The sequence below is a fragment of the Odontesthes bonariensis genome, chromosome 18 (genome assembly GCF_027942865.1).
Source record: "Odontesthes bonariensis isolate fOdoBon6 chromosome 18, fOdoBon6.hap1, whole genome shotgun sequence".
NCBI classification, from domain to species: Eukaryota; Metazoa; Chordata; class Actinopteri; order Atheriniformes; family Atherinopsidae; genus Odontesthes; species Odontesthes bonariensis.
The window spans coordinates 22,524,518-22,551,368 of NC_134523.1; the positions used below are offsets into that span (position 1 = coordinate 22,524,518).

The 26,851-nt window shown below is 41.2% G+C and overlaps 2 protein-coding genes across 4 annotated transcripts; one reads left to right on the forward strand and one right to left on the reverse strand.

Moving 5' to 3' along the window:
• The first annotated feature begins 385 nt into the window (after window positions 1–385).
• Window positions 386–11,525, forward strand: styk1a (serine/threonine/tyrosine kinase 1a). Its single transcript, XM_075449703.1, has 10 exons — window positions 386–680; window positions 2,703–2,758; window positions 6,655–6,849; window positions 6,983–7,219; window positions 7,593–7,774; window positions 8,345–8,413; window positions 8,798–9,012; window positions 10,090–10,130; window positions 10,252–10,348; window positions 10,824–11,525. The coding sequence occupies exons 2-10, from the start codon at window positions 2,704–2,706 to the stop codon at window positions 11,017–11,019; spliced, it is 1,287 nt and encodes a 428-aa protein (XP_075305818.1). The 5' UTR covers window positions 386–680; window position 2,703; the 3' UTR covers window positions 11,020–11,525.
• On the reverse strand, window positions 11,253–26,766 carry LOC142367677 (polyhomeotic-like protein 1). Of its 3 annotated transcripts, none has more exons than XM_075449696.1 (15): window positions 26,550–26,766; window positions 24,901–25,025; window positions 23,194–23,310; window positions 22,731–22,802; window positions 22,328–22,456; window positions 22,073–22,237; window positions 21,917–21,998; window positions 20,747–21,735; window positions 20,417–20,552; window positions 20,146–20,318; window positions 19,963–20,053; window positions 17,173–17,260; window positions 16,098–16,317; window positions 14,962–15,172; window positions 11,253–14,184 (listed from the first exon to the last, which is right to left on the reverse strand). In XM_075449696.1, exons 2-15 carry the CDS (start codon window positions 25,021–25,023, stop codon window positions 14,033–14,035), a joined length of 2,748 nt encoding a protein of 915 aa, XP_075305811.1. In that variant the 5' UTR covers window positions 25,024–25,025; window positions 26,550–26,766; the 3' UTR covers window positions 11,253–14,032. The 3 variants fall into 3 exon arrangements, with proteins under 3 accessions (XP_075305811.1, XP_075305813.1, XP_075305812.1); XM_075449697.1 differs by having other exon boundaries at window positions 11,254–14,184; window positions 16,098–16,299; XM_075449698.1 differs by lacking the exon at window positions 22,731–22,802.
• Between the last annotated feature and the right edge of the window lie 85 nt (window positions 26,767–26,851).

The window sequence follows — 26,851 nt, forward strand, 5'->3', positions numbered from 1 at the left end:
TTTGCTCCATTTTTTTTTTGGTTTTTTTTGGTGAATCATAAAAAGTGTTTGTTGTAGAAATGAGCTTTAATCTATGATTAAAGAGGCTTTTTGTGACACACTTTAATAATTCCTGCATAAACTACGATGTAAAATGTCTGAAAATATTCACAAGCAGAAAAAGAAGGAATTCAGAGGCTCTGTAGTTTCTTCCACATGAAAGGCATGTTGGGTAACGGAAAGAAAAAACCTCTCCAACTTCATCTGTCAAACTGACAAATGCAGCCAGCTGTTTGGAAACTCGAACTCACGCACTAATGCATGAATGATTCATACAGCAAAAACAATGCCGACTGCAGACTTTTGCAGGAGATAAGGGTGACGAGGAAAAAGTGTTGGGCCGGGCGTGGGTGTGGCAAACCTGAGAGATAGACAAGAGGAAAGACACGAGTGAGAGGGGATACACCAGGCTGCTGACAGCGGAACAGAAATCGTTCTGAAATCACCAGTATGTCCAGCGGAAATGTGTCCGATCGTCACTTTCACTGAATACTTTGGACCGACTAAGACAAGATGACAACTGATAGGTTGGACTGCAACTTTTCTTACACTTCTATGGAAAACTGGACAACAAACTGTATGTTTGGAATACGTGGAACACACAGAATTTGACACCTGAACAGTCCCAGAGAGCTGGCCAGGTAAGATGGAAATCCTGTGGCCAAATGACTGAAACTCGGGAGACAAACATGTCTTTTTTCAAATCTTAACAACAGCAGTAATCTGTGCCTTTAGAAAAATATGCTGTACCTGTGAGCAGCTGGGATTAATGTACAACTTTACCCTCTTAACTCTAACTACTTAAGGATGACTGCATTATGCTGAACCCGTTTGTTTTGTGCATTTCCAGATATGTCTGTGTGTCTTTAACCACATATTTTTCTTTAAGCAGAGTGTCGGCTCTTGCTGTGAGTTTTGCGCAATCTTGTGTGTTTTGCATGCAAGTACAGTCTGTGTTGATGTTCATTTTCTTTTTGGAGGACGTGACTGTGAGAGAGAGCAATGCAGACAAACTGGTTTGGTAACATAGATTTAACCTAAGGGGAAAACAATAGTGTTTGCATGTGACCGAATGCGATGTCACATACCAGAGTGACTTTGTAAGGGTGTGTTTTTATGCATCACAGCATCTGTATACTCAATAAGTTTTGATGGATGCGGATGACGGCAATAATGATGGCATTATTAGCACCGCCTGAAACAAACATACCCTTTTCTTACTTTAGCACGAATAACGCCATCACATCGATGTGACAACCCTTGTCAAAGATTACGCGAATTTAACTAGAAGATGAGAAAGAAAAGTTAAGCAAGCACAAATATTTTGATAAGAATAGATGCGAGAGTATAGGAAAACTCGAAGAATCCCCCATTTAAAGTGATGTCATCGAAGCTAAATAAACCAATACTCCAACGGAAAGGTCAGACAATTTAAGGGAACCAGTCCCGACATGAAAGATCTGAATGAATTCATTTAACGCAACCAATAACGAGGAGCAAACTAATTTGAATGCAAACCTGTCCACATTTCCCACAACTCTAGTTACAGACTGAAGCACAGGTGGAGACGGCCACATCACTCGCGGCTGCATTTGCTTAACAAATCAGACGAACAGGTGGCCAAACATATACATGCTTCTACCTGTAGAAAATACTGTGAGGCAACTTGGAAGCAGCAAGTGTGGAACACCCTCATTCCCACGAGAGTGTTCCTTCTTTTAATCTCTTGATCTGAACACTTGGAAGGTTCATCTAAAAGAAACATCTGTCAAAACTACAAACATAGTGAGGCAAATGTGTCTGGATAATATCTATAAGGACACAAAAAAAAAAAAGAGTCGTCTCACTTCCCCCAAAACTTCCCGTTTTCTAGGGGTGTGCAAAATAATCGTCATGACGATGCATCGCGATTCTAATTTTCGCGATCTACTGCATCGATTCTGGACGCCAAGTATCGATTATTTAAAAAAAAAAAAAAAAAAGAAATTTTATTTTTTTTAATGCCTTTAATGATAGGACACATGCAATTGATGCATTTCGCTGCAAGGGATGTTTGCAATATATGTATATATTTTTTATAGTTTTATAAAGCCTATGCACTTTTTTCTGTCTGTACTGATCATCCCTATTTTGTTATTTTAAGTTTTATAAATCCTATGCACTTTTTGTGATGAGTGTGTCCAGTAATAGTAATATTTGTGTCCAGTAATATTTGTTTTAATGGCAATACCTCCAAAAGTTGTTTCAATAAATACAGTTATGAATTGATTTGCTTTGAGTTATGTATCAATTGAAGACACTATCCAGATCATACACAGCCAGTCAGCCACTGGTAATGGCTGTATTTTTTTTTTAAGTATGTTCAGTGAAAATATTGCAATGCATCGCGAAGCATCGCAATAATTCAAGTATCGTGATGCATCGTGGTAGAATTGCATCGTGGCTTCTTTGCCAATACCCACCCCTAAAGTTTTCCATCAGTATTTTAATGTGCTTCACTTCCTTTTTACAGACACTACTTTCACTTTGAGGCTGAAACATTCGATAACTAATTTCAAAGGATTTTCATGCATTGAGACACAATCAAAAAGGTTCATCACTGAAATACATTTAACGACATTTAAGAAATGTTAAGGTAAATATGCTCCTCTCTTCCTCCCCAGTATGTCATCAAACTCCACGGCCGATAATCTGTGTGAGCCGGACGACAATCTTTGCAGTAAGGACACAAATGCAATCATTAATGATTTCCTTTCCCGTTCGCTCTCATCGAACCGTCTGCCCTCATGTCTCCCATCTTGCTTTCTGTTTTACTCGTCGTTCTCATTCATTGCTTCTCAGCAAATGTCCTGTGCTTTCCTTTTAAACCACAAACAAGGTCAGTTTTTCCACTAGCTCATGTCAGATCTGCAAAGCCATTTTATCTGGGTGTCCTGTTACTAACTGTTAACACCGAGAGAGATCACCTTCCTTCAGTCTCATTACATCGGCACAAATATTTCTTATTAAATACGAAGACCTAGAATATAATGTAATATATGTAAATAATAGATTGCTGGCCGACTGTAGTTCCCTTTCTAGGGAATTCATTTCTAGGACTAGCATGGGTGGCAGAGTTTTCAGCCTTTAGTTTTCAGGTTACTCTCTGGTAGAATAAACTCCCAGTTTGGAGACAGGACCCAAAAACTGTCTCTGCCTTTAAGAATGAGCTTAAAACTCACCTTTCTCATAAAACTTTATCCACTCATCTCTCTGATTGCTACATGCTTAAATATCCTTCTTTGTCTTTAGTTTGTTTTTAACCTTTATAGTTCTAGTTTCATATTTGTTTTTAATCAAACTGCTTTTGTATATTGCTTCTATGATAATGTTTTAATGTCTCGAGTCTTTCGGTTTTATTTCTCTCCTCGTTTTGTCATTTGATTTTTTTGGGTTGCAGTTATGGTTGAGTTGCTTTGAGATTTTCACCGTGTCATATGCAGCAGGATAAAACATTACGTTTGGACTGTGAATATAGTACTAATTTAGAAAAAGTGCCACAGCTTCCAACCTTTTCTCATGAAAAAAAGTGAAATATTGACCTGCAGTTCAATGTGTTGCAGTTTCACAATTAAGTTTAATAAATGATGCAGTCACCATGTTTTCCTGCCCCTTGTTGAACAACAAAAATAGCTTAAGTCACCTGGTCAACATGCTACTTCTTCATACAAATTTCTACATAATGATGTCCACTTTTTATGCCTCGCTTGTCTTCATTTGACCAAAAAGGAAGAAATATATATAGTGTCTGTACTTTTATGTTTTATTACCCTCTCACTCACAACTTCTTAGGATTTGAAGTTAAACGCTCATGTTGCGGTCCACATGTCACAAAATGCTCAATTAGATAGTTAGAACGACTTAATCTAAAGTACTTAAACTACTTAATCGTCCCTGACTGAAACAAGAGCTGTGGTCTCGGCCATCTTAAAGTTTCCAGCTTGGACCGTGTCACAAGTACATTTTGGCCATGTGGACAAAGCACCTATTTGATAACAAATATCTAAACACTACTTTTCTCTAATAAATCAGTCTTTTATGTGAATCTAACTTTAGAGCTGTTAGTTAAAGGCTTCAGAAACCGTCACGTACCGAGATTGTGCAAGTACAGAATTAGGTGAAGTAACACCAGATGACTCACAGATACCACAGCAAAGTATTTTAGTTAGTCGTTGTGTTTTCTAGATAAGCCTCTGAACAACTATTACTGCACCTTACAGGCTTTAACTTTACATTAGTCGCTTAATGTTTTCTGGAGCACACTATAATAGAATCATCAACCAAGATGAAAAGATTTGCGTCACATGAAATCTGACGGCACGAGAACCAAACTGTGATGAGCTCTCATAAACTCTGAGGGACAAATAAAAATAGCAACAAGCAATCAAAAATAAAACTATTTACAGTCACGATTATTAGCATATTATCATAAAACAGCCATAAGAATTCCACATCCCACTTAGAGCTGATTATTCCCATTTAAAGTGATCGATTCTTTAAGGATATAAATGGGATATTCTGAGAAAGCTCCCCATTCATTCCATCAGCTGGCTTTCTACAAACATTTTCAGCCTTTACACTCAAATATTGTTAAGCTGTTAACCGTTCTTGGTTAACAAACTTGTCAAATGGCCAGTCTTTGTGGAACAGTGATCCTGTAAGTTCAAGCCTAGCCTTTAATGAACATTCCAGGGAGTGATCTATGTCATTCCACAAAGCTGGCATCACGTTGAACAATGAGCTTTACATTCCAGCCTCCTCTAACAAAACATGAATTAAAATGTGTGTACAATGATTTGATTTGACGTGTCGTGCAATGCTAAAGTCAACAAGTCATAGGCACAACACTGACAGTTAGAAAGGTAGAGGAGAAAAACGGGAGGACAGACTCCACAAGTCAGTAATAAAATTGCAGCAACATTAGGAGTAAACCCAGAGACGGGGTTTAAGCCACAAAATTCAAATAATAACCGATGTACAACTATTTTTGTTAAACATTTCTTCATGCATGCAATAACAACCTATAATTACATCAAAGAATATTGGACTTCATGTGTCCTTGAGACTCTAAAACAAACTCGAAAAATGTGATGTTATTGCATAAACACAAATTTAAGAAGTGAAAAACGTGTTGAAGTATTTCGGTGATGTCAGTTATCGGCTGAACGTATCCAGAAGTTAAAAAGCAGCCGTCATCTCCGGGTTTCGAGACAGCATCCCATGGTTAAAAGCTCTGTGTCATCCAACCCCATTCTTTCCTCAAGAGGATTTTGTGGATGAGTTAAGGCAACACTTCAGAATCTCATTCATTCTGATGTGAAAACACTGACATCAGCCATATTTCCCTCCTGCCGCTCGTAGCGGTAGTAGCTTAGAGGATTCCCCAATGGCTCGTATATTTTGGGTATTAACAAATGACCTACTTGGTAAATCTGATTGAAGGACTTTGGGGGGGAAAAAGACTTCTTTACAACAACAGTAGCTCACCCTCTGACTACCACATCTGGTTCACTATCCAACTCCCAACTTCAGGCTGCAGCTGACAGCATACCGTTCATCATTTGTTTATCTAACTCGTCATACTGATATTGGGAACAATAATAATTTTATTCTTATCCGAACTATCAAATTAGCGCTTGTAAGCCATGTACTGTTACTGGCTTTGAAACTCGCTGGTATAACGTTAGCTTTCTGGATTCTCTGAACTGAGAAGAGAAAAATCTCCTGTTGTCCAGTCATTTCTCAGCATCCTCCTTTTCACAGGAATAATGAACTAGGTTTCCACGGCATCAGAATGTGACCCTCTTGCAAAAAAAAAAAAAAAAAAAAACAGATTTTGGTGGAAAAGTGCTTTAAAATACAAACTAATAGTTTTAACTATTATTTCTTTGGCAAGTGAACACACCATTAGTAGTCTAATGCCCTTGAAGGTGTCCAATCACAGAGGCCACTGTCGTGCACTGCGAGTCGGACGTTGTGACCTGCAGCTAATCCATTAATTCCTGATAACGGACACCACTGTGGACATTATCACCTAATTCTCATAAATGTCAACATGCCTTGAAATGATATAGTTTCAGTTTCATAAAGATAAAAAGAGTGGAACAGGGAATAGATTAAAAAAAATAAGCTACTGTTTAAATGACAAAGCTATGTGTAAAAGAAAAGATAAAGAACATTTCATTTTCCCATCTTTGGTTTGAACTTTTTCTAAAATGGCTGATTCTTACCAAGTTAGATTCATATGTGGACCAGCTTTGGTCCGGCTATATACAGTAACAAATATCAACACTGGTGAAAAGGTATGATGAAGTAATGTCGAGACAGAACATCCTTTCATCGGGGAGGGTGCAACCTTTTCAACAGCCAACACAGTCATCCTGTTAAAGTCCCATGAGCAGAACACTGAAACCAAACCTGCTCAACCTTTAAACGTACTGTGTATATGTGAAACAAGCTAAGAAGCGTCACATAAAACAATGTGTTAGCACCTTGCAACCGTTTTCATCTGTTTGAAATGCATGGCTTCCTCTTGGACCTGACATTTACATACCGACTTCCCTTTTTCTTTCAAAGTAACACGGGAGTATCAGCTGGAAGTGATTATTGTTCCCACACTGCTGCTCCTGGGCACCCTGGTTACCCTGCTGCCCCTGTTTATACTGAGGTTTTGCTACAGGAGGGAGCGCACTCGAGTCACAGTCCCACAACGCTACCACAGCTCCACACACAGACACGCAAAGACGCACAACCACAGACAAGGGACAGATGGTAAGCTCCAATGCAAAAGATTGTCCTCATTTTCAATACTTTGCTCTAGATTTCTGTCTCAGTTTTCAAACCACTCATACAGATGTTATTCTGCACTTTTCTAACAGTTTTATGTCTCTTTCTCTCTTACAAGCCCCACCTGGGATTAACCCACTGGAGCATGAAGAGCTGCCAATGACAGTTCAACAGGCACGAGGGAATATCAAGCCAACCCTGGCCGCAGTACCACAGATGTCCACAGAGATGCATCATGGAGCCTTCGGTGAAGTCACTGCATTGCCAATGTCGTTTACCATCAAGCCTAATGACACAGTAAGCCTGTACAGAGCTCGCTTGGACAACAGGAACGCCATCCTGAGAATGCTGAAAGGTAAACCGAGCTGTTCTCAGCCAAACACAGAATAAAAAGCCTCAGATACCTACAGCATGTCTTAAAAAGAAGTTAAATAAATATCTAGTTTTCTCTCTTCTTAATAAGCAACTGGGAGATAATGAGGATCCATTTAACTTGTTTACATTAGCCATAGATTTGTACTTTTTACGTGTAAGGAGCTTTTCAGCAACTTTCCAATTTCAGATAATATGCACCTGATGTAATTAAAAAGAAAAAAAAAAAATCTAAACATTAAGAAATTCTAACTGTGAAACAAGGGGCTCTTCAAAAAGATAACTGCTGCTTACTGAAACTTTCCTGGTTGAATAATTTTTCTAATTTGCTCTCCTCTCAAACATTTCCCCCTCAGATACAGCAAACAGCAGAGAAAAGCAGCACTTTTTGGGGTTCGCTTCCTTCATGTCCCAACTGGGGCCACACCCCTTCATTCCTGTGCTGCTCGGTGTCGTTTCAGTGCAGTCGCCTCTAATCGTTGTGGTAGAGGAGCTAAAGCATCGAGACCTGCTGGGGTTCCTGTGGAAATGCAGACAGGTACAGTGCTCTTTTGTTAATAATAAAGATGATTTGCACGATCAGAAGCCGGATCACACTGGGCAAGTTTCTATTCAACAGCAACGCATATATGAGGTGATCTTCTGAAAAGATGCACTAAAAAAAAATGTGAATCGGACTCCTTTAAGCTCACCCAAAAACATGCATGTTAGGTTAATTGGTGACTCTAAATTGTCCCTAGGAGTGATTGTGAGCATGCACGGTTGTTTGTCTGTGTGGCCCTGCGATGGACTAGCGACCCCCACGACCCTGAGTTGGATTAAGCAGGTGTAGAAAATGGATGGACTCCTTTAAGCTCACATGTTTTAAATAAATAAACTCGGCTGTGTAGTGTCTCCAGAGGGTGGCAGTGTAGTAGTTGTTATTTAGTAAAAGCAGCAGCTGTTCTAACTTAAAAAAAAAAAAAAAAAAAAGCCTTGAGGAGGGAAAAAGCAACACAACTGCAGTAGACATCAACAATAATAATTACTTTAATCTCTGGGAATATCTGAGATATGATATCATATCTGGGAAAAAGCATGTAAAATGTGTCCCTTTCTTTCACTTAAGGACAACTCGAGCTCTGACATGACAGAGAAGAGGATCTTCACCATGGCAGGACAAGTGGGCTCTGCTCTGGTAAGTTAAAACTGCTTCCGGTCCTTTTAACAGTATGCTTCATGAATCAAAATACTATTTGTTGTAATTCCTATTGGAGAGAGGCACTGTCTCCCTGCTTATCTGCTGGTCTTCATGAATGAAAAATATTTATACCTTAGTGGCTAGCAAGTGTTTCATGTTAATTTCTGTCCATCTATGTTTTTTTCTGATGTCTCAAATGTTTAGCAAAACGAGTAATATGTTTGTTATTCAGGTAAAGGTTAGTGCTATAGGTTGAAAGTCATTTCATATGATACTGTAACATCTGCTTCCTGTGTAATTGAATTTCTGTACTCCACAGCAAGCTCGTAATGGCCCACATTTATTGCATTCCTCTCACTTTTTGTGCTGATTGTTCTCTAGGAGTACCTGCACAGTCAGCGTTGCATTCACGGTAATGTGGGAGCTCGCAGTGTTCTGGTTGGAGAAGATCTGACAGCTAAGCTGTGGGGACTGGGCTCAGCGTACCGTAGAAGAACACAGGCTAGTTCCCCAGGAGCAGTGGATGATATGGAGCAGAGGAAATGGCAAGCACCAGAAGTGCTGGCTGGTAGACCCGTCAGTCAGATCAGTGATGTGTGAGTGCTCAAGTCATCTGTACAGAGATCAAATAATCCCACTCAATAAAAAACTAGTTAATGACATCAAGACAGCGCTATTAAAGAGGCATCTAGATCAGCCGCGGCTATTCAGAGACAACACGGGAAGCCGGATAGACTCTCCCATTCTTTGGCGAAATTGCTACATCTTCAATGTTAAATTGACGATAAAACAGTTATTCACAAAACACAAGATATGCCCAATACTGCATTTACTTTCATAACTACAACATGTTGTCCTGTAGCTTAATGAAGTGATTTGTTCTGAAATCGCCGCCGTTCACTGAGGAAATCATGTTATGAAGCCGCCACTAACAGCCAGGCTTCCGAGCCGAGGGCTGCCCGGCTTCAGGAGGGGGCGGGAGAGTCAAGTTTTTTTCTACAATTCTAGGTCATCATTGGCTAAATCGACAAAAGCTCATCACTTCCGAGGCTGCTCAGTGTCTCTGGGGGTAGATTAGACGTGGGCGTGTCAATATGAGGGGCTGTGTCGTGATAATTGGAGTTAGTGTTTGTCCATCATCTTGTGGCAGCCGAATTTTTAAGCGGGGAGAAGCACGCTGGAACTTCAGTCCCAAAGCGGATACGAAAGAGACTGGTTGTCTGTGAAAGTGCTGTCGGAGTTTCACTCATTTCCCATCATTTCCATCCTCACACACATACACTTTTGTAAATATTACACTGTAAATAAGAAACACATCCTTGTTGTTTAGAAGTTTTGTCAATCATATTCCTGCTGTGCATTTGTTTGTCCTGTTAGCTAGTAGTTTTGTCACAATGGCGTAATATGGGCTTCCCCTGTTTTAAAAGTCAGCAGCCGCCACTGATCTAGATGTAGTAGCAAGATCTCAGGATGCTGAATATGAATTAATTTGAAAACTAAATTACACATTTAACTGTAACACGTGTTGTGAGAAATATAACAGACTGGATCACACAGAGATAAATTATATTCTTTACTTTTTAAACACTATGCCTTCATCCTGCATATAGTTTAACCAGTCACCAACATTAAAAAGTGTATTGACATAACGCCTATCTCTAACTTTCTGACAGATGGTCTTTCGGTATCCTCCTTTATGAAATGGCCACATTGGGTGAGTATCATTTAAAAAAGAAAACATACTTCCAAAGAAGTTGTTTACTTAGTTAACAAGAGACTGGGCTAGTTCCTGTAATAGGATTACAGTTTAATGCATATTACTCTGATGTGTTCAGGTGACCCACCTTTTGCTCACATCATGGCGACTGAACTTCTGCAGTATTTCCAAAGAGGAAAGTACCTCAAACGACCAGCAACGTGCTCCAATTCACTGTAAGAACATCAGCAGAAACCACTTTAACTGTTTTTATCCAGTATCCTAAAGGGTTTCTTATGTGGTTGATCTTATCTGGTATTTGTTCAATTGACAACTGTTAGCTGTTTACTGAAAAACTTTAGCTAGCGAACAGGCTAAAATAGCTTCACTTAAAACTACATTTTTAGCTTAGAGATATACAGTACCAACATATTTCATTAAACCCTACTACCAACAGAAAACGCTAGACGAAATAAATAATTTATTAAATAAATGGTGATACGACAAATTCTTAAACTAACATTTCATGCTGTAAGTTTTCGTGCTAACTTTAAGCTAGTTTAATTATCATCCTTCAACAAGGCAAGTGACGCTTGAAGGATTACATGATGTACCTATCGTATAAATCTGCAAACTGTTTTGTAACTTAGGTCGGAATTGTACACGACTATGTTCTTGTTGAGTTTCACTGGTTTATTTTCTGGTTTGAAGGTATTCTATCATCCGGTCTTGCTGCCACTGGTCCCCGCAACAACGGATCACCATACCGGAGCTGCTTAGGAAACTTAAGGCGGGAGAGAACTCAGCCAATGGGAGGACAGTTCTGAGAGTGCCTGAACCACTAAACTTCGAGAAATACTTAAGAGAGGCGGGATATGGAGAAGCGTACAATTATGCTGTGCTCTGATTGGCTTGAACAATTATCAATCAGGAGTTCGTCGTTGCCGTTGCTCCAGCGCCTGGAAATGAAAAGACAACAGAACATAGCTACAGGTATGAACAATAAAGAGTTAAAAGAAAAGAACAAAGAACAAATTAAAAAAAAAAAATGTTATTTTGTATTTGTTTATACTGATTGAACAGCACAATATTTTTTTATGCTTAAAGAGTAATTTATTATTTTTTGTAAATATGTATTTTCTTTCAGCAAAATATTACTACAGTTACCCAATGATTATGAAAATAAAGAGACAAAGTGTACATGTTTTATCTTAACTTTAAAGTCAGCGCAGCTTTCAATTTCGAGATGTTCCATAAAATGATGCATTTACCTGAGTCATGAGGAGTAATTTATTGTTATGCAATACCAGCTTAAGTGTCTGAAGGAGGAGATTCTCTACGTTGAAGAGGTTGTGACTGGCAGGATTTTATTCATATTCCTTCATTTGTCTGGAATAAAAACAGTTTAATAACTGCTTTGGTCATTATTGAAATTAATAACTAATAATACTGGACCCTCTAATCTGTGCTATTTATTATTTATGACCCTATGCTTACTTGCTGGGTGAGTAAATCTGGTCCTATGGGCTTCTGCAGTTTGAAACTGGTATTTTGTTTTTGTAATCACTATTTTCACATGTTACCTCAGGGGATTTTGAGTTCAGGTCACACAATTCATTTCAACTTGGTCATTAATTCCAGGCATCAGTTCAAGCTGTCAAGATTTGAATACTAAGAAATAATCTGCCTTAATTATCCTTCAGTTCATTTTCATCATAAAAAAAAGACGCAGGCATCCCAATTTTAAAACAGTTCCTTGATTATTTATTTGCCTTATAGTATTAACTTCTCCTTCTCAACTCTACCTCCTCCAAGATTTTGTAGTTTTTCTGATTATTGCAAGCAAACAGATTTTAATCTGAAGTAACTTCTTTATATAAAAAATCCTTATTTTGGGGGGAAAGGTGCTACTTTTTGGGTAAAGATCAAACCAACAGAGTTGAAACGATCCGCCAATAAGGAAATGTTGCATTGGTATTCACAGAAACTGAAACTCGCATCTCTTTTTCAGTTTTGCAATACGTGGAAGGAGCTGCTAATTTAAAGACTCCAAAATCCTGGGGAGACTGAAATTTTAAAAACACACAGCTATCAAGGATTATCCTTTTAAAGAAAATACTGTAATAGCCACAGTCACTAACAATAAAGCCAAACGGAGCTAGCTAGAAAGATAAATACTGTTTGTAGTAACACACTAAGTGACAAAGCTAAGAGGAAGACAGCAAATTTCCTTGATCAAGGTAGCTACTTTTCAGTCACGCTTTGGGAAAGGCAACGGATGCCATTGCTTGAAATAACAATATTAAAAAAGTAAGCACTAATATAAAAGAAGGAATGATATGAAAAGCAGTTAAAAAACAGACAATCCTCATCTAAGTGTAGAGACTAGTGAGAAAGGCCACGAGGTTCACAGAGAGAGAACATGAGAAAAATCCTACAGTAAAAAGCTTAAACAAGGCAGTCCAGCAAACAAATGTGCAATTAAATATAAAGGCAAATTTTACACTTACTACAGTATAGTTTAAGGTTTTCTTATTCACACAGTCATTCAGTCAGTCATGATTATTTTTGATCCATCATAAACGTAGGTCCACACGTGTTTTTTTTTTTTTTCGTAGCAGACTCAAGAAATTCACCTTAAAGTCACTTCAAACAGGTCATCATCACATTTGCTGCTCGTTTTCATTCCTCATTTTTACACAAAATCAAGCTTGTGACAGTACAGTTGTGTGTGTGTGTGTGTGCGCAATGGCACTACTACCAGAAGCAGCTGGTTGTACCATTCAAACAATCTTGAAAATGGCTGACAAATGAACACAGAGTGGTCAACAGTACGTCTTCTGGAGTAAAGCTTAAACGGATCTGTTGTAACGGAGAAACAGTTTTGGAAAAAGCAGTTTGTCTGGTGTTCGTGTGCTCTGTACACACCTCACTCGGAATATGAAATGTTCTCAGAGACTTGAGGGGTTTGGGTTTCATTTGGACTCTCGTCTGGCATTTCAGTGGACAATACCCTGTACTCTCACTGTACCCTGTCGGTTGTAGAGAAGCCGCTTCTTAAAAGCAAAGGGGCCACCATTTACACACAATGATGTCTATTCTTAATAAATTACATCATTCAGGAAGTGATTCTTTTTCCATACATAACACGTGTGATCAATACCAAAGTATCTTCCCCACAGGATTTTAGTAAAAAATAAAATCTAATCTTTGAAATGACCTTTCTGTTTCCTGACTGAACTACTGTTCTAATTCAGTGTCGTTTGGAAAAACAAAAAAAGCCTTTTTTGGAATGATTTGGACAATCTTTCCATAAAACTTCCTTCCAAATTCCTGTACAATATACAAAGAACGAAACACTTTAGTCTTCTTCTGCACGTCTCTAAAAGTTTTTCCCTTCTGTTTGACTCTGAAATACAAGATTTTACAAATTACTCCGGGTCAGAATATCACAGCCGTCTACGATAAGATGAGCCCTTTTCATAGATGATAATCATAATAATGAATAAAAATAAAAATCCAGATTTCAAGAGGCAATGTCTAAATTGAGAACACATTCAAAGCTTTGATTTATGCATGTTTTAAGACAGAAAGAACCAAATTTAGGTAGCTTTTGGGGGATGTGTACCATGACCAGAAATATATATCTGTCAATTAAATAAACTTTTAACACATAGATGGAACACAATACAAGGAATTACAACAACAGTCCTGTGCAAGTGTGACCTTAAAGAATGCAGTCAGGAGTGAACAAACCAACAACAGACTTGAGTTCTGGAGCTCCATATAGGCCTCGAGAGTCCTGGCTTTGTTGAGAAAATGAACTGTTCTCCATACGTTCACCCGCACGTCTCTCACCATCGTGAGCTTTTGGTTAAACTCCAGCGTCCAACTTTGAGCCATGATGATTTATGGAAACATCAGTCTCTCAGATTGTTAATGTGAGCGCAGATCTTGAGGGCAGGACCTAACTTGATGTTCATAGTAGACATAAGATGCTCCTCCTTCAGCAAGAGCAAAGCTTGTCCGTCAATTTCCTGCGACAGGAACTGGGAGGCGAGCTCCTCGCAGCCTGAGAAGAAGAGGAACATAAGTAGAGGAAGATAAACGATGAAAGGATTGAGGAAGGAAATGGGGGGAAAAAAGGAATGGGGCAGAAAGAAGAAAGATAAATTGTTTAGTCTACATCCTAGATTTAGTCAGAAAATGCTTTGAGCCATTTGATAAATCCATTAATTTGTGTGTTTTGTTCCAAAAACATACAGATGACCAACAAAAAGAAGCCATTTCACAAATGACAAAAATTACTGTAAAGATTTCTCCAGATTCCTTGAGTTGAAACTGATTATTTCAGCCCTCCAGTTAAAAACAATCTTGCAAGTTTAAATGCACATCTTTAGCAAAGAAGTAAAAGAGATAAAGCACCTAAAATTCCATTCAAACGTGAAATCAGCGCAATGAAGGACAGACAATATTGACATCCATTAAATAGGTTGATGGGTTGGAGCAGGGAGGAGCTAATTAGGTTGCAGTCCCATTCTTTTACAATAAATTGTTACAATTTAAAGGTCCGATTGCACAAAAGTGTAACCAGGCCGTTTAAAGCCAAAGATTAAACTGTGAAAGTAACTGGTGGCGCAGACATAAACACAAGTACATAATCCATCTGAGTTCTGTGCTTTTCTGAGGATACCGACAGAGAAAGAATAAACAAAACAAACTTCCTACTCTAACACTCAACTGAAATGTTTGATCTGACAGGAGTCAATGTGCAACAAATATCATTTTAAGAAGGTCAAATGATAAAATTCAAATGTGAAAAGATGAAAGCAGAGTCAGAGCTTCCAACCTTGTAGTGAGGAAATGAACTGCGACACCTCCTCCACACTCCACTGGGCGGGATTACCCGACAGGCAGCTGGGAGCCGAGTTCTCCGTTTGGAGTGGAGGAGGCGGCGGCTGGTGGAAGGAAGCCGAGGAAGCAGGCGAGAGAGACATGGGGTCGTCCTCATCCTCCTCTCCGGTGGATTCCTCGTCCGAATGGCTGGATTCTGAACGGCACTGCGGATAAAAGAAGCAAAAGAGACTGGGCATTAAATGAAATGGGAACTGTTGCTTTTTGTTTCCCTCCGTATATACGACACCGAGATGAATTTCTGTATTGTTTATGTGAAAAACTAAATTGTTCTGAATAAAAATGAAAAAAAAAAGACTGTGCTTGTTAGCAGAAGCCATTAGAGTAAAATCCTGAAAACATATACACAGATTAAAGCTGCACCAGTTAAGATGAGATGTGATCTTGCTTTAGATTATAAAGAAAACCACTGTCATTGGAGATATAATATAAAGTCCCAAAAATAGTTGATCTGCCATCACAGTGCAATAAATGCTCCATGTTGCAATAAATAAATAAAAAGGGTTCACCGCAGCCACTAGATGGCACCACAACTCATCTTCAGTGAAAATATTGGGATTCAGACATTGATTTTTCCTGTATGTACAACATGTATGTGTGTGTGTGTGTGTGTGTGTGTGTGTGTGTGTGTGTGTGTGTGTGTGTTTAAAGTCTAAATGAGATAAATGAGGTGTTTGCAGACATGTAGCCACATGTGTATTTCTGGTCTGTGGCTGCTAAAAAAAAAAAATCCATATCCCAAACAATGTCCCTTTGTCCCTTTTCTGTTCCGTTTCAACATGAAGATAACCTCTGGGCACAAAATCAAACCTCTAAAGTAATTATTTATCCAGTTTAATGTGGCACACGTGACAGGCATATTTACGCCCATGATCAATTATATCAAAATATTTATTTTTCAGAAATGAGTATGAGGTGAGGGTGAACACAGAACGGATAGGTAGATTAGGTGCAATAATGAAGGAATTTCCTTTTCAAATCAAAGCAAAAATTCTACAACAAATGTGCTAAAAGACTAATTTTAACCTTTATTGGGAGCAATCAAAATCCTCTGTAAGAGCCCCGTCTTACCTTCACAGGTATGGGTCTTCCGGCTATCTTTGCACTGGCTATTTCTGAGCTGGTCCTGCGGGGTACCCTCCTCCTGGCGATTCCTCCCTCCTCATCAGAGTTGGACACGTGAGCCTCGCCCTGATCCGGAGCGTGATCTTGATTTTGACGCTGGCTGTGGCTCTGTCTCACGGAGAAATGCTGCCTGAAGCTGACGTTGTACCTGGGGAACCAATACATACTGTATCGTAGACAAAGAGTGACATATACGGTACTGAAGCCAGGATGAGCAACACAGTTTTTGTCTCTTTGCACCATACATGGTATAGAAGCTATACACATGCAGTGGGCAAAGGGACAAATGCAAAGCAGAAGCAAATAATGTAAAAATCATCTGCTGACAACATACTGTTTCAAACAATGCAAACAATGCATTGTTTATATAGTGAAACATATGAAGTAACAAAGTCAATGCAGATTCCATTTATGGAGCAGATTCTAAAGAAAAAAAAATTAATTCAAACTTCCTGGAATGTGCTGCCAATTGAACAAACTGAAATTCACATGCAATGTCTGTACAGCAGAGAGGATGAAGAGGGGAGTAAAAAAAAAAAAGAAAATACGTGAACAAATCATAAAGAACAGAAAACATACATGCTGTGAAGTATAGCGCTGAAGCCACCCAAGAATTCTCCCAACTGTCTCCCAGCAGCAAACCACAGTGACAGTTAGCTAGGACGCTGACATCAGGAGTCAAATCTTACGTAATTTAATTACACACAAGCAATTCTAAGGTTGATTCTGATTTGTTTTTTAAGTTTAAATATCTTAAATTAATCAGTTAAGAACAGCAATAAAATATTTTGAGTGTAATGTAGGAACATAAATATGAAAAAACCCGCCATTGAGTACATTTTGCCTTGTTTTTCTTATCCATGACTGAATGTGTAAACACTAAAACTGCTTCACAGACACTGGACTGGAAATACTAATAATGACTTTGAACAGCTTTGTGAAATATGCAGTGGTGGAGAACAGTGATAAGATTCTCAGGTGGCCTCGATTGTATGTGATATATATCATGCATTTGAAGTACCTCTTGGCACAAGACATGGAGCAGAACCTTTTGGTGCCTCTGAACTGGTTGGCAGGAGCAAAGTTTTTGCAGTACTCACACTTCAGTACTGAGAGGAGCAAGAAGAAAGCAGATGGTAAATACATTGCACAGTTTTCCATTTCGCATTCCAGTACGGCAACATAATATAAACTGTTAACACACCGGGATGCCTTCAAGGTTTTGTTCTACAGAATCTTATCCGACCACTTGAAGAAAACAAGGTTAGTATGATATTTTATTAACTTATTATCCTGCCTCTCAGTTAAACTCACGGGTGGGAAATTCCCAGCTTGAAGGATATAATTAAAACTTCTCTGTGCCCCTTTGACCCGACTCAAACAGACAAAGGTCAAACACGGGTCAGGTTGTTGCACAACTGAAATGCTCCAGTTCATGTCCATGCTGCAGCAATCATCACTGGAAGGTTAAAGCTGCAGTCGGCAGGTTTTCAAAATTGCGAGTCTAAAGTCGGAAAATTCGAACTGATACAACTTTCAGATCCCTCCCCCAACCTCTAACAAGCTCCGAATCGCCCCCCAAACCCCTCCCCCTCTGTGGACGAGGTTGTGCACGTGAGTTCACACCAGTGTGAGCGCACACAAGCTGCGGGCAGACTCACGCTCAGCAGCGTGTGCACAAGCTGTGATTGACAGGTAGGATTCCTCCACCCTAACGTGATTGGGTAAAAACAGCCGGGAGCGCTCGGTTTTTGCAAGCATGATTACAGGCTTCAGAGGGAGCTACAGATTTCGTTATTTTTCCTAAACAGCCCATTTAATATTCTACTTCCAGAATCCCATGACAGTTCAAGCTAATATGACTAAAAAAAAAAAGTTGCCGACCGCAGCTTTAACAAGAAAAAAATCCCACATGTAGCAAGAAGTTCAAATTTCAACCTACGAGAATGTCCTCATCTTTTAAGAGTTTTTCGTAGCATGCAGCTAAAAATCAATTTCTGGTTGATATTGAGAAATTTAAGGAAAAGAAATACATCAAAGCTACGTTTTACATGTCTATAACAACTTGTTACTGCACGTCCATTAGACACAGTGCTCATTAAAGTTAAAGTTACATACGCAGAGTTAGCACAAAAGTCCAGCATTTCACCCTCAAGCCACAGCGCATACATTTTTTGTGGTAAATTTTAATAATTTTTTCTTTTATTTTTTGTAAGTACGGTTGTGTTAAATACTAATGAGCAGTTAGTGTCGTGCTGGCAGTAAACAGCAGTCACAACACTCTGAAATTAAAGAAACAGGATGGAATTTTAATAGGGGAGCCAAGCCAGGAGCTACTCACAAGGAGGCTACAGGAGAGCAAACAACTCAAAACTTCAAACATTTCACGGTAAATACTTTATACAATGTTTTGTACACCACATCACTTTTGTATCAGACAGCTGTATACTTTGTCAGATTTTAAAAGATGGTAAATGCCTGTGCTTTTCTAGGCTTTTTACTCATCTTTATTGTCACATAAATGGTATTCTGCGATTAGACCAAAAGAATGGTCTATTTCTGAGGTGCAAGTCACTTTAAATTGTAAATATTTACTCTACTGTGGCCCCATCTCAGTAAGTGTTAGCTTAGCTCCCGTGTTTGCCTCTTTTACTGCACACTGATCTCACCGTTCTACTTTATTAGCGTAGTTTTAAACAACAGTCTGCGTGTGTGAACGCAGAAAAACTGCAAATGGGACTTTTTACATGCCGTTTCAAGCGGGATCTGTAAGTACCAACTGGTGATATTAAAACACAAGACGATGTTTTGTGAATTTTTAAATCCGGTGGAAAACAGCGGTGTGGTGAATGCCGCTCTATGTGGCGCATCGGACAGCGTTCACAATCCAAACGGTTGATATTGAAAGAGGAGCACACTGAACTCATGTTCTTCCTCTGACACTTTTACTTCACATCCATGTCCAAGCTCAGCTGTTGTTGTTCTCTTTTGAATTAAGAAGGCTAGCTCTGGAGTTATTAAACATGGTTTTAAAACTTCTTATTTACCCGGCCCCTAACATAAGAAGCTCTTTCCTCTGGCCCAGCAAAGAGTTGGTACTAATGTGGCATCAGTTTTGGGGGCTGGAGACAGTGCTTAGGCAGTTGAAACAGAAAGAACTGCTTGGAAGTTAAACACTGGCTCCAAACCAGCACTGAAACCGCTTTGGTAGAAAAAGACCCTTGTGCATCTCAAAGGTTTGCAAAGCTACAGAACCCACATCCTATCAAAAGGGAGCTTCTCCCGCAGATTCAACGACTCAGTTGTGACCAAGGGTCTTCTTCCCTCATTTGTAAATCATTTACATTATACCTGTTGAGTGGCTGATTTAGCATGCCTCAAACAAAGCCAGAGCAGTGCCCTTTATCAGCTGACCAACAAGAGCAGACTGGTCTTTAAGGCCTTACAGAGACGGGAGCCAAAAGAAAGCCTTTCAGACAAGGAGGGAAAGAGAAGCTTGTTTTTTTTAAACAGTGAGACATTTTAATCTGCTCTATAAAATAAGTAGATAAATGAACACATTTGAAATATTAACTAATAAATTAGCACAATATGGGCTCTTTAACAATGTGCTATCAATATGCAAAAAGTGGAAAGAACTATATTTGTTGTGTCCATACAGTGTAGTTAAACACTGTTCTTTAGATCATTTACTTCATCGCTAAGTATCTGTATAAACATAAAACTTATTTCTCACATAGAATTCTGTTTTTCTTTACCCTTCAAACACGTCTAGAAGGCAGCTGTGCATTCATGTAAGTTTGACTGATACCTGTTGCTGTGGTAACAGTTTCCGACTGGTTAGTGTCTGGGCTGTCATTGGTCAAATCCTCACCGGCCGATTCCTTTACAGGACCACATACCTGTCAGTCAAATACAGAAACAGGCAAAGACTTCAGCACCCAGGATCATGCACATAAGTGAGATATAAGACAAACAAACTCCGTGTACACACAGGGAAAGGCTCCGCCCCTTCCTGGATGACGAAGCCCTCTATGAGGTGTGTGAGAACTTGTGGTTTAACCACAGCTTGAGGCGGCAGAGCTCTCTCCCCCTGACCGCAGACCCCACGAGACACAGACAGCACTGGGGCAGGAGAGGAGGACGCCGGAGGAGGCGAACCGGAGCCTTGAAAGATGGTTAGAAGAAGGAAGGAGAAGAGCAGGAAAGACGTTAATATCATATATATATATACAATTCAAAGAGACATTTTTCTGTGTCGTTACCTGCTCCGGTGGGATTGGCTGGAGAGGCCGAAGCTTGGTCCCTGACTGGCTGGAGCCGTGGGGGAGATGGTCCATCTTCGTCATTTGCTGAATTGGAGTCTGATTTCCTTTTTAGAGAGACGTTCATCTGCTTTCCCTTAAAAGCAGAGTTTTGAGAGATGAAAAGAGAACAGAGCAGTGAGGAACATATCCGGCTATTTCACCAATCAGGAGCAGTAGGGACCAGGTAATTTGTGTTTCTAAAGCCAAAAGATACGTGTAGTACCATAAGAAGGCAAAGATGTTTAAATATGATATGATGGTGGGATTACTCAATACATATCAGCTGACCTGTGGTGTTTGACCTGCTTTTGAGTCTCCATTGGTGGTGACACCGGATGGTGCTCCTCTTTGCTCTTCAGTCACCAGGGGGAGGGATAGGGAGGAGCGAGACAGCGAGGGGGAAGGAGATGACACGGTGGGGGACTGAGTGGAGGCCGACTGAGTGGAGGCAGGACTCTGAACCAGAGGTCCATTCTGACTCTGTCCAGAGCTTTGGTTGGCTTGTGGATGCACTTGAGACACCGGAGCCAAAGGGGGAGCCTCTTGGGGCGATTGAAGTGTCTTCAGCCCCATCCCTCGGCCCACAACCCCACCCTCCCTGGAGGCGATGGACGCCACCATGGTGAGCAGACTGGACGAGCTGCTGAGGACGGCTGCTCCCTCCTGACTGCAGCTGCCTCGAGCGAGGGCCAGAGCCTGGGCGTTACCCAGGGTGCTCTGTCGGGCCCCCACTATCTGAACCGGGATGTGCGGCGGCTGGGAAGGCTGAGCGGAGCTGCTGACAGGTGGTGGGGCAGGGAGGATGGGAGGAGGGTTCCTCGAAGGCAGCTGGAGAGGCAGGCGGAGTCCTTGCAAAGTTTTCGGTTGGATGGGGATGGGTCCGTTCCCGTGGCCTGATTTCTCAGCACTGAGCGAGGTCTTCTGCAAAGGCTGCACGACCAGAGTCTGAGCGTTGACCGCCGGTTTGATGGTCGCCGTGCCAACCGGGTATCCGTGGGGCTGAGAAGTGGCACTGGAGGTTAGGACCAGGGTGTGTGCTGCTGTGGGAGAAGCGGTCCCTGTGGTCAGGGTTCGAGTTCCGTGAAGCAACAGTTGGGAAAGAGGGATGGAGGAGGTGGAGGATGAGGACGAAGATGAAACACCAGAAGAGGAGGGGTGGGCTTTAAGGTTCGTAGGCTGAGGGTAAGTGGGGATTTTGATGTGAGTTGGCTGGGGGCTGGGTTTAGAGGGGGACTGGGAGTTTGAGTGGTGGGAGGGGTGGACCAGGGAGTAGGCAGCTGGACAAAGAAAAAGAAAAAGTTTGTTTTATGGCTGGTTCACATTAAACTTGGAAAAAAAAACTACAAACTCAATTATGACATAAGTGGCTTTGTTATTTGATGAAAACACTGCAAGGGGGAAAAAAAAAAAGAACAAAACAAAAAGCTGAGAGCAGGATCTCTTTTCTTTCTTCCCTACCCGAGTCGTTCCTCTCTGGGGCCTCAGTTTTTACACCCACACCTTTGGAAGCGGACACACCTCGCATGGCTAGATTCTGCACCTGGAGATAAGAGCCGAGCGGACATTTAGATGAAAACAGCAACCCACCAAGATCAGCCCATTCACTACACAAACCTGGTCATTATCAGATTGGCTGCTGGAAGAGGAAGTTGGAGTCACTTCCTGTTTCTGTTGCTGAGTTTGTGGTTGCTGGGCGACAGTCGCCACAGCAGCAGTTGCCGTGCTACCAGGCATGAAGATAAGCTGGGAGGGGATGGGGGCCCTCAGGGAGCGGTTGACCTGCAGGATGGACAGGAGGTCACCAAACACACGGAAACTGCCGACTGATGTTACAAACAGGCTTGAAGACAGCTGTCTGATAAAACTCACCCTGAGGTACATTTGTCCCTGCCCTCCTGCCGTCCCACTCAGCAGCACTGACTGGCTGATCGTGGATGTCGCCGAGGCGCCCAGAGGACGGCTGCTGGTTGTAGAAGCTGGTCCAGATGTGACACTAGCCTGAAGAGGAACAATTGGGGAACTGTTATTTACAATTTATATTTTAGTTTGCTTGAAAAGAGGGTGTACTGGGGGGGGGGCTATTTTCTATGTCGTTCTTCTTTTTGTGAGCAAAGTCAGCTGAATTTCCTGAATTAATGCAAAAACTGCTTCACTTTCTTCAAAAACTACGAAATAAAGCATTTTCTGAACACCGTTCCAGTTTCTGAATACGCTTTTATGGGCTTGTAAATAATAGATTATCATCTTGTTTTGGCTAAATAACAGAGCATACAGCTGTAGTGCTGGTGGTCTGAGAGGAGCTGCTGCTGGAAGAACTTGACTGACGACTGGCAGCCAGAGTAGCCTGGAAGAAAGAAGAAGAGGAGCAGGAGGAGGAAGAGAGAAAGAGCAGAGGAAACGTTTCAGGCTACAGTCAAATCCAAGCAAAGTGTTTACAGAGGATGTCATGTGGTTGAAGCAAGACGTGGCTCTTTGTTTTTGGTCACTGAACCACCCTTTTTGACATTTCGGCCGATCCAGCACAGCTGTCCACTACAACCATAGCGTCCCTGTGTTTTTTTCCTGCGGTTCTCATTGGAGTTTATTGTACGTTCTGGCTGGTGGTGAAGGCTGTAGTCATCTTATTTCACTCTGTAACTCCCCTTGTGTCTTAGTTTTTTTCTTTTAACTTTGTCTCAAAACCAATATCTTTACATAAACTTGCGCATCAATGAATCCGAAAGGACTTAACACACCTTAACTTGTTGCACAGCGGCCAGATTCTGCAGCTGGGCACTGTTGATCTGCTGTTGAAGCATCAGCTGCTGGAAGTACTGAGCTGCATTTGGTTGTCTCTGCAGTGCCTGCAGGGCCTGGAGGGATGAGCAGAGGAGGAAAAAGGCAACTGAATGGTCTGTAAAGCGGTCGGCGGGTGAGATCAGAGACAGATGGATAAAAAGGGAAGCAGAGAAGCAAGAAGGACATACTAAAAGATGATGGGAGACAAGGAAATACCTCAGAAGAGAAGAGAAAAACAAGGGCAGAGAAAGCAGGGAGAGAGCGATGCTGTAGCAGCGTCCTGGCAGCTGCCTGATGTATGGGCAGAGGCTCATACAGTAATAAGTTGAGGGATGAAAGCGAGCGCGGCGGGTTGGATTAGTATGTGCAGGGTGACAAAGACAGATGGCCGTGGAGGGTGACAAAGGCCTGGAAAAATAACACAGAGCCTCTGTCAGGCCAGCAAGGCTCAATCTCTTTCTGCACCTGGTTGATTCGGTCGGTCTTCATCGCTTTCTGTCCTGCAGCCTATTCATAAATCCTAAACTATAAACACACACACAAAAAAAAAACCACACCTTTTCTTCCCTGACATGCATTTACACTGAAAACAATGGCACAGTTTGGAAATTAACATAAATTTTGTTTAGTAACAGTTAATTAAAAACAGTTTGGCCATTCGGAACAATAAGATGCAGCTGATGTTAATACAGGTCTTGTTAATAGCTGCTCTCTTGGACACTCACTGTAGGCCATTTATGAACTTTAACTGCATATATTTTAAATGGGAGAATGACCAAATGCTCCCTGGAGTCTCATTTTAGTGTCTAGACCTGTATATGTGCCTTCTTATCCCCAGGCATGCAGCCTACTTTTTGTCCAATAATAACAACGTGCAAGCTGAACCGTTGTCATCTCGGTGAAAAGATAAACTGCTTCCAGCAGGAATAAAGAAAGTGAAACATGACGTATCACATGGTCGTTTAAAGCCAGTGCATGAATGGAAAGTTTTAAAAAAAGAAGAAGAAAAAAAAAAAAAAAACACTTTTGCAGACAGCGACATAACTGGAAACAATTAAATGAAACAGCTAAAACCACATCAGGTGCCAGTTAAACCAGCAGTGGATACTCCTGGTCCGACTTAATGCACATACAAGTCTCGACTCCTATTTTTGTTATGACCAGACATAAAACTTACACCTCGTCTGGAGATGGCGTAAAGTCAGAGCCTAAGCCTTTTCTGTTGGAACAATTTGGGCAAAACAGCTCACAATAATGAATTGTGCCTCTTACTGTGAAGCCCAAAATATGAGAGCTATTGGGGATAAAAATGAATAAATTAAGTTATTGGAGTTTTCATAAGGGGTAAATGAAAGTACTTTCCCCTTTTCATTACTGACACATCTCCAAACTGTAGCTCGACTCGTCCTTGTGAAGAGATTTACTGGCATCATGTAACCACCTGCCCCTAACCCTAAAGTCAACAATACATGTCTAACCCCAACCCTGACCTTACTCTAAACCTCAACCTCAACCTGAACCCTAAAGCCAAGCCTCAAACCTCAAACAACCCTTTGAGGGTGTGTCAGAAAATGAGCCAAACAAAGCTGCCTCGTTTAGAAAGTCTAAGATTTAGACTTAAAGTGGGCCTCCCAACAGGCATACAGGCATACTCTTACACCTACCTGCACCGCTTGCCTTTCATACGGAGACATCGAGTTCATCGGCGAGGGGCGGGAGCTCGTCCCAGATGCGGCGCTCCCATTGGTTGAGGCTCCCTGCTGGTTCTGCTCTCCATCTGTCTCCATAGCTGCAGCCGAGGCAGACGAACCATCAGTCAGTCAAGCATTGAGTGAAACATCACTTTCTCTCTGCGTGAGCCTGACTGATGAAGAGAAACACCAGTGTGTGTGTGTGTGTGTGTGTGTGACAAAAAAACATTCCTCACAGACTCGAGACCTTGTGCATTCCTGAGTCTATAATTTACTGAGCGGATGATGTTAACACTGACTGATACGGTTCTTGTCACAAGAATATGACTGAAAGCTTTAAGTCGCCTCATAGTAAGTTTACAACATCTTTCATTCTGATCATTTTTCAGCAGAGCATCACAACATCTCAACGTTTAAACAAACTATTGAGATGGATGTTGAGCTGCACAGGGGAGCGCAGAGCAGTGCGATACGTAGTTTAAAAACAGCCAATATATCTTTATATAATAATATATAATAATATATTTGTCATTTCCTTTCCTTTACTCACAACATGATAGAAAAAAAAAGAAGAAAAGTCGTAAAACAGTGAAAACTGTCCACATCCAAAACCCGGAGGTTGTCTTCACATTTGTTGTTTCATTAAACCAACAGACAGGATCCAAATATATTCAGTTTACTATCATCTATCACCATATATTCAGGTTCTAGAGACTGGAATAAAAAAGCCGCAGACTGGAATGTAAGCCGAGAACATAACTTCAACCTCCAACACATCAGTTTCAGAAAAACTGCACGTCGAGTGTATGCAGATTTGCAAGAACACAAATATTAGATCCAAGAGTCTAAGTTACTTTGCATTTATTCATGGTGGGCTGCACTCGATCCCAAACTGTGGTTGCAACTTTGGGGTTTCTTTGCTGCAGTTTTATAGCTTGACTTGACACTTTTAAGATGAACCGATGTGGTTCCCACCAGTACTAAAATAAACATCGGAGCAGAAAAACTCTTCAATGTTAGTCAGATTGATCAAGAGGGGGAAAAAAATGCTCAGACTGAAAAAAAAAAAAATGTGTTTTTGATAACCACGTTTTTTTTTTTTGTTTGTTTGTGGCAGAAAAGGTGCAAAGAAAAATAAATAACGACCATAATTAACCAATTAATCAATGTAAATAACGAACAAACCCGATGAGGGTCTGCTGCGTGGCTTTGTGCCGCAGGAACATATTCATCACATTTACAAAAGCATCACCAAAACAAGTGATCTGGATATTCTCTGAGAGCTGTTTAAATCAGGTGCTCACAATGCATTTTATTAATGCAGCATCTTTATTACTCCTCCTCCTCCTCCTCCTCATCACCATCACCCTCCTTCTCCTCCTCCTCCTCCACCACCCTCACACCATCCTGCCCCAGCAGCACCGCTCTGCCTTCACAACTTGATAAATCCTCTTTTAGCTGCAACAATCACCTGAGAAGCAACCACACAGCTAACGTTAGCTAGCTGCCCTCCATGTTTCAGACCAGTTGACACTGGATCCACCGGAGGCTACTCCTCCTAGCATCCCGCTAGCCGCTGCTGCTGTCTGGCTCGTTAGGGGGGGCTCTGTGTCCGTGCTTACCGTCACCGCTCCGGGCTCCTCGGGCTCCGCCTGCACCGGGTGGCCGCGGCAGAGCGACGCGCACCGACTCTGCGGGCTGTTGGTCAACGCGTCGCCTGATGCTGCCTCTCTCGTTGTTCTTCTCTGCAGGACGGCCGCACAGGCAGCAGCACCAGCAGAGATTTCACTGCTCTGCATAAATTTGCAGCTGATGTGTTGTTTGGAGGGCAACGCCTCCTTTTTTCCGCTGCTCTGCCCTTTCCGGCGCCAGAGGATGACGGAGTAGGACGGGGCGAGGGGGACACCTTCCTCCGAGTGGACCC

Bases quoted from the DNA above. Each gene is read 5' to 3' on its own strand.
- styk1a (XM_075449703.1), top strand. From the start codon at position 2,704: ATGTCATCAAACTCCACGGCCGATAATCTGTGTGAGCCGGACGACAAT. The intron at 9,013-10,089 runs GTGAGTGCTCAA...ACTTTCTGACAG, and splicing joins GTCAGTCAGATCAGTGATGT to ATGGTCTTTCGGTATCCTCC. The intron at 10,349-10,823 runs GTAAGAACATCA...TCTGGTTTGAAG, and splicing joins GCAACGTGCTCCAATTCACT to GTATTCTATCATCCGGTCTT.
- LOC142367677 (XM_075449696.1), bottom strand. From the start codon at position 25,023: ATGGAGACAGATGGAGAGCAGAACCAGCAGGGAGCCTCAACCAATGGG. The intron at 20,319-20,416 runs GTAACGACACAG...CCATCTTTCAAG, and splicing joins AGCCAATCCCACCGGAGCAG to GCTCCGGTTCGCCTCCTCCG. The intron at 16,318-17,172 runs GTACTTCAAATG...TCTACGATACAG, and splicing joins TCCATGTCTTGTGCCAAGAG to TATGTATTGGTTCCCCAGGT.